The 7,813-nt window shown below is 39.8% G+C and overlaps 1 protein-coding gene across 2 annotated transcripts; it reads right to left on the bottom strand.

Annotated features, from left to right (window-relative positions):
• Window positions 1-588: 588 nt before the first annotated feature.
• si:ch211-227n13.3 (uncharacterized) lies at window positions 589-7,233 on the bottom strand. Of its 2 annotated transcripts, none has more exons than XM_049598102.1 (6): window positions 6,921-7,233; window positions 4,427-4,507; window positions 3,432-3,904; window positions 3,110-3,185; window positions 1,438-1,566; window positions 589-1,335 (listed from the first exon to the last, which is right to left on the bottom strand). In XM_049598102.1, exons 1-6 carry the CDS (start codon window positions 6,956-6,958, stop codon window positions 957-959), a joined length of 1,176 nt encoding a protein of 391 aa, XP_049454059.1. In that variant the 5' UTR covers window positions 6,959-7,233; the 3' UTR covers window positions 589-956. The 2 variants fall into 2 exon arrangements, with proteins under 2 accessions (XP_049454059.1, XP_049454060.1); XM_049598103.1 differs by having other exon boundaries at window positions 7,010-7,226.
• Window positions 7,234-7,813: the final 580 nt, after the last annotated feature.

The raw sequence follows: 7,813 nt of genomic DNA, 5'->3' as shown, positions 1-7,813 counted from the left end.
TACCCAATACCCAAACTAAACTGTTAACCACGTTTATAGAATACAGCTCAGTTCCATAACTTGCAACCAGGAAAAAAACGCCAAAATCAGGACAGAGGACTTTAAACGAGATGGGTAAATGAAGGCGTCTGATTTCCCATCCCTGTGGAGACAAATCTACAATAACTAAAGAAGATCTGGACAACAGGGAGGAGGCAGCAACGTGTCCTACCCGTTCATCATCGTTAAAGTTGTCTATGATCAGGAGGTGTTTGGAGAAATCATCGACACACCGTCTTCCTTAGAAATCAAACTCAATCTGGTTTAGTCTTGACCTCCCTCACCGTCATCATCATCTCCAAATCCACGGACTGTTCCTTTAAATCCACTTTATTCATGTTATCCTAGTTCACATTCTTTATCTGTGATTTTAGCTTATTTATTAGAAACATTTCCAACGTAAAAATTTCATGTTTTATATTTTCTTTTTTCTTTAATTTATTTATTTATTTATTTATTTTTTGGTCTAAAAATGAACTTGCAGGGCAGAAACCCAGAAAATCCGTCATGTCTGAATAAGTTCAATTGAAGTTTGATTATTGGACTGCAAGGAAGAGATGGTGTAGAGATGGTGCATTCAAGAGCTGCTGGGAAACATCAGTCTTCAAAAGAATCTTCTGTTTCGTTCGGTTTAAAGTTGATTTTGAGGAAACAAAGATCTGTAAATATTTCTCATATCAGCATATTAACTTATATTTTATTGTCTTTTGTGTTGATATTTGTGCTTACATCAACAGAATTAAAATATATATATATTTACAGTTGTCCCATTGAATGTAACTCTAAATAACTGCTATTTTGAAATTTCAGAAAAAAATAAATAACATGCAAGTATGTGGAACTGCCAAAAAAACTATGGCTTAAATACTAAATTCTTAACTGAATACTGTAGCTGTAGCTTAAAAAAAGTCACCTCACTAACGTGTTTCTCTGACAATCGTGCTGCTGCCACGCAACTGGACAAGCAAGTCTCTGAATCCTCCCCTCCTCTTTGGTGCTTTCTGCTCAGGTGGAGTCTCTCTTGGTTCAGAGGTTTCCAGGGTGACTGAGGAAGGAATCAACTCAACAGACAGATTTATGTCTGCTTCACTGCTGTCGCTGCTATGACCAGGACTGCTGTAGTGGCTGCTGGTTGGGTGAGCACCGCTCATATCCGCACTGCTGTCACTGATGCGATTGTTGCTGTGGAAACGCTGCTGCTTAGCGACACGAGTGCTCTGAGAACCGGTTCTTGTCCTCTTTCTCCTGGTCTTCTTTTGTGCCTTTTTCACTGGCACTCTGACACGTTTTAGGTTCCTGACATGAAAACACACCATGTTTTAGTCAGTTTTTATGTAAGGTTATTGATCTGCTCTTCCACTGTAGGAAATGTAAGTTATGTGTACACAGATGCATTACCTCTGAAGGAAAGGGTGCGGCCTCCAGCAGGCCGATGACTCTCCTTCGCCCACACATTGCGCAGGTCGGTTTGTACCATTCTTCACCTTAAGTCTTTTCTTAACCAGCTGGACATGGATCAAAAGCTTCCTGACAAAACAGAGAGGTGCATTCTAATGAGCTGACAGCCAAATGTGAATTTCCATGGCTAGTATTGCACCTTAATGGTAAAGTTTGAATTCTTTTGAGGTGTGGTTTTATGAGTTACCTATCCACAGTCAGTGTATCACCGACAGTGAATGTCAGATGGCACGCCCCCAGTTTGGAGAAGCAGGTAGGATTAGTGACACAAAATCTAAGCAATGTACTACTGTGGATGGGGGCAGCAGCAAAACATATTTTAGCTTCCTGAAAAATTCAATATCAGTTTAAGTGCACGCTATATTCTAAATATTTTCAATTCTTTACCTTACCGTCTGATAGTGATGTCCAACTGGGAACTGAAGCAGTTATCTACGCTCTCTTAAAAGCCACCAGATTCCATTGACAACAGTAGCCTCTTTCATAGTGCCTCTTCAAGGTGGGTATTTCACGTCGTTATTCCACCTCGCCGTTCTGTATAAAAGGTACAGTCGTGGAATGGGGGGACAGAGTTATCTTGCCTTTGAGCTGCCACTGGAGGTAGTAACAACACTGAAACGGCATCAGTATAAATGGCACGGCTCGCAGGACAGGATTGTGATGATGTGTTATGCGTGTGACCCACTGCTGGAAATTTAAAAAGTAGCTACTAGCAGTTAGCAGCTAACTCCAAGAAGAAGATTGGCCGAAAATGTCCACAAATTGGGAAAAACAATGAGGTCCAAGAGTTCCTTACCCTCCAAGCAGAGGATGAGATCAGCAGCCATATAATAGGGATGGTAAATGATTGTTATTGCCACGTTTTGCCATGGTTATTGTTTATAAAGCTCTGCCGACACATAGATTTATGGAGCAGAATGATGCTGATGGTTCTATGTCAAAAAGTAAAGACAGCATAAAGAAGTGACTTTATAGCGGCCCTGTAGCGTGATCTCTGTGTAAACAGGACTAGTAATTTTACCTCGCAGAACACGAGAGCTGCTGGTCTACTGCTGCCTCTATCAGCAGGGGCCAGGAAACATGCCTCATCTTTAACCCCCTGGAAAATGCAAGGTCAGGTTGTACTACTATTGTGCCGCCTATGTGCCAACTTTAAAAAGCGCAGAGGTAGGTTGCATCTGAGGTTGCTAAGCGACAATAACCAGCACCGAATCATAGCCTACTTGTGTTACTGTGTGACTTTAAAGTGATGTTTTAAAGGGTTAGTTTGGATTCACCAATGTCACACAATGAGGACGTAAGTGATCAAAGCAGCGAGAGCATAGAAAGTTCCCCATCACAAAGGGCTGTCTGACAGCAAGGTATAGCAGATAAAATATTCTCAATATAGATTAAGGGAGCTAAAATATGTTTCGCTGCTGCCCCCGTCAACAGCAAGACACTGCTTAGCTTTTGTGTCAGTACTCCCATCTGCTTCTTCAAACTGGAGTGTGCTGACTTATATCTACTGTAGGTAACACACTGACTATGGATTAACACCTCATACATCCCCACTTCAAAAGACCCAAACTTTCCATTGAAGTCAGTAACCACACACAAGCAGCAGTCTTACCCTCTTACATTAGGCAGCCTCCTTGGTTTCCAGGTCTTGATCAGGACCCACTGGTCACATGTCAGGGACTTGGGATCTGAGGAACAAACCACAAAGAGAGTTTGAACATGTTAGCAAGCATCTGTGCACTGAATATGAGCTATGCCACAGGATGATTTATGTGTTGTGCTTTAGCAATGCTTCAATTACTGCAATGCAGAAGGCAACCGAAGACATATATCTTTTGTTGTAACAAGTATTTTCTGTGGCAATGGCCCAATTTCCCCACACAGATGTTACAGTTTCATCTTCTGTTCATAACACAAGGAATGAGTGCACTCACCAGTGTCTAAGAGTTTGTTTTTAATTGGTGCTTTCATCTTCTTTGCCCTCTGCTGGAGAGTCTTACAGGTTGAGCACAAGCCTTGTGAGGGCCTTGGTTTCTTTGGAGAGGCGTTACGAAGGAGAGAAGGACCAGAGGCTAAGCTGCTGGCAACAGAGTGACGATCATCATCTGACTCATCCATTCCTTCAGACACCAATACAAACTTTCCTCCATCGTCCTCAGTGACGCGTTTTGCATCATGTGTACTGTTGATGATGTCGATGATGTCCCTCCCTTCATCTGTAACTACGCTGTTGCCTTCTTTGGTCTTCTTCAGCCCCGCCCTCTGTCTCTTACCCTTCAACCTGCGCTGGATAACTTCTTCATCTGAGCTGGGACTTCCCTGGGGGCTCTTCTTGGAGACCTCTGATAGTCTGGAGGAGCGTCTGGGAGACATGGGTGTTTTCCACTTCAGAGAATACTCAAATAACCTGTGACAGAGAGCGACAGTGACTACCTGTGATAAAGCACCTATTATGTGTTGTACATTGGTATGTGGTCACTAATGCCAGCCTTAAACCAACTATTTTTCAAACAATTTCACTGTGGCAGACACATTTACAATGCTGGAAAAAGATCATGAGAGTTTTATCTTAGTTGGTGTAAGGTGGTCATGAAACTCAGTCCAACCAGCCTGAAGTCAGCATTTTTCTTGTCTTGACATTCCCATAAAAATTGAACATGTTTAATACCATATTAAGTTTTAAGTCTTGTGATTTTGTTGCGTTTGCTACCCTCATAGCCAAATGGCGCAGGGTGGGAGATAATCTCAAAGTGAATCAAACTAGTCTTGCAAATAGTGACCCTGCACAATCCAGTCTTGAAGAAAGTGACAGTCTTTAGTCTTTTAAAACTAATTTCCACTACTTCTAATGCAGCTTTATGTTATTTCACAAATTTAACTGAAGTCACACAGGCTGAAAACTTTAAGACAGTTCTCTTGTGGGTCTTACCTGTAATACTGTACTCTAATGGACAACGAATTAGTGAAACACTCCAAGCCCTCTACCTCATGCTCACTGTCTGTCGCAGGCCTATAAAGACAACAAAACAAATTTAGTGACAGAAAATCAAAACAGCAAAAAGGATATACAGCACAGTATTGATAACATAATCTTGTTCATGTGTCTGCTTCATCTCAATTCAAGTAATTCACTGCAATTATCACTTATCTATGTAGGTGCCACCAAAGAGACTGAAACACAGATCTTCAAGATTTAAAAAATTTTGTTATATATTGGCAGCTTTCTAGGGGATTATTTTATGGGGAAACATTTTTTTTTTTTTTACCTTACTGTACGGAAAGCTTGATAAGTAGCCTAATGTCTATTTTATCTACTTTATCGCAGTACCTGTTAAACTAATCAGGTACACAATATAAATACGTCTATATATTTGACCAATTTAAAGGTTTTATTACATTGTCAAATCCACCCTGAATCCATCCCTCTACTAGAATCAGGATAATCTTGATTTTTTTTTTTTTTTTTTTTTTTACATCAAAGGTATGCCAATCCTACTAAAAAGTTTTGAACATATGCTGAAGGTTTGATCCAGATCAAAACCAAGACTGGATTAAGAAATCTAATCCAATTTTGGAATCCTCTCATTCTTTTGAACAACTAACATTAAAGGTTTGATCAATTCCGATAGACGAAATCTAATAAGATTACTTTTAAACATTTGGGCCTGATTGTTCAAAAAATTTAATTTGGATCATTTTGATCCAGATTTTAAAATCTGATGTTTTGCGGTCCAAGATCAGCAAATCCATCTTACTTTTGTGCTGGTTTTTCAAAGCGACATTGGATCGGATCACCCTGATCCAGGTACATATTTTCCCAAGATTACCAAATTTAGAGAACCATTTCTCTAAATTCTCTAAATGGGATTACATAACTCACTGTAGGGAGTCTGCCAACAGACACACTGTAATTATCACTTATTATCGTAGGTGCCGCCAGAAAGACCAAAACACAGCTCTTTGAGGTTTAATCATTTTTGTTTGATATTGACAGCTGTTTGGGGGATTATTTTATGGAGACAAAGCCCCCCCCCCCCCCTTCTTTTAACATTACTGTACTGAAAGGCTTGATGGGCAGCCTAATATCCACTTTCTATCCTTTATCACAGCACCTGTTCAACAAATCAGATGCAAAATGTAAATAAATGTGTATATATTTGATCAGTTTAAAGGTTTTATTACCCCGTGTTCCTCAAATCCACCCTGAATTCAATTCAGTTCAATATAACTTTATTTATTTCCGGAGGGAATTCTTGTGCAAGAGAATGCTTCAAATTACAGTAACACCAAGTACAGTGACCACAATTTAACTATTCACAACTAGTATCAAACAGACAAGCAGTGGGTGTCCTGGGTCAGGGTCACTCACTGGGCTCAGTTTTCTAACAATACAGTACTAAATATTTAAAAACAGACAAGGCAGAAGTGTCTTCAAGGAGCAGAAGCAAAAGACAGTGCCTAATAGAGTTACAATAGGAGTGTGGTAAATACAAGAGTTACTAAAAAATAAACTGAAATGGTGGGGAAAAAAATAGATATAAAAAAATATAAAAAAATAGATAGATAGAGAGATAGATAAATAGATAGATAGATGGTTCTTTATTGATCCCAAACTGGGAAATTCTTGTGTTACAGCTGCAACTAATCAAACAGTATGTGGACAGTGATATACATGTAAATACGAGAAGACAAAAACAGATCAAAATGAAATATATGAGAATATATAAATATAAAATATATACAACAATAAGTAGTACTAAAATGTAAATATGATATGAATTAATATGAAATTTAAATATAACACAGATATTAATAATATTGCACTACACTGACAAGTGAACATGACATCGAGGGATAATATTGTACAAGATATTTAAAAGTAGTAAATAAGTAGAATCCAGCCTTCTCAGGATAATCCTGATTTATCTGGGTCCAAGGTATCCAAATCCTTGTAGGAAAGTTTTGAATGCATAACTGAAGGTTTAATCCAGATCAAAACCAAGACTGGATTAGATTATCTAAACTGAATTCAGAATCCTGACACCCATTTTCAAGATACAATCCAATGGATGGCTGAAATCTGACCAGATTACCTCTGAACAACTTGGTACTGACTACCAAGCAAAAGTTACTCTTTATGTTGAAGCACTACTTTCCCCTCAAGCCTGCTGTTTCTCAGTTAGTCTGTGGTGTGACAGTAACGTTAGGTTTTCACACAGGGTCCAGAGGACAGGACTTTAAGAACAGGTAATGATGGAGAGCCTGACTCACGAATTTGTCCATAACCCATTAAATAGCCCTTTATCTCATGTTAGCATCTTGGCTAAGCTAGCCGGACTTAAACGCAGTAAACACCATCAGACTGAAGGCTAACAGTGAGGACATCATCAGCACTGAAGCTAGGCTAAAACTTTACAACTTACTGATTCTCCGTTCGTTCACAGTTTACGTGACTTGACATGTTTACTTGTTTTTACCGACACCTTCATCTACAAAACAGCGAGGCGCTTACTTGTGAACATTCTGGCTCGTGCCGTATTGAGCTCGCGGACCTGAGGCTGTTGAGCTCGAGGATAACTTCTTAAAGTTGCGCGCGGCGGAAGAGGACTCGGCTGGTTCATGACTCTTCTTCTACTGCTACTGTTTGACACTGGAGGTAAAATGGCGCCTTACCGCCGCTAACTGGACGACCGTTTGAATGACCGTAAATTATCAGACATTCAAACGACATTATTCAAAACATGTTTAATGATGCAGCTGTTTGACCGACCAGTCTCTCTCGTTTATGCCTCACAAGCAGATGTTAATGTGCTGTTAAGCTATAGTCTATTTATTTAACCAACCAGGAAGTCCCATTGAGATTTCTCTCCAGAGCTGTTAAAACCCAAGGTGCATTAAAACATGTGTATGTGTGTTTATATGTGAATGCCGTATATTCATATTTTGTGTTTCTGTGTCCATGGGCGGATTATGAGACAATGGGCCCCTGGGTATACATATGTACAAGGCCCCACCTCCCCTCTGTCCTACAACACACGCAGACTTGCCCCCCATGTCTCTGTAGTTGTTTCATGTCTCCTTGAAGTCTTTTTGGCTGTTTTGAGTCTCTTTGTAGTCATTAAAAGTAAGTTGGGATGGGTCATTTTTGGTTTGACCTCTGGGACAAGATGGTGACCTGGATGTGTGTGTTCATCATTACAGTGATACATCAGGTGTTTCTGTAGCTCATACACATCACCTATCTATGTAAAACCTACAGTGCACACACAAATGCCCAAAAGCCTCCATATACCATTCATGCACTGTATATGAAATC

The sequence above is a fragment of the Epinephelus fuscoguttatus genome, linkage group LG15 (genome assembly GCF_011397635.1).
Source record: "Epinephelus fuscoguttatus linkage group LG15, E.fuscoguttatus.final_Chr_v1".
NCBI lineage: Eukaryota > Metazoa > Chordata > Actinopteri > Perciformes > Serranidae > Epinephelus > Epinephelus fuscoguttatus.
This window is presented reverse-complemented; position numbering and strand designations above follow the sequence as displayed.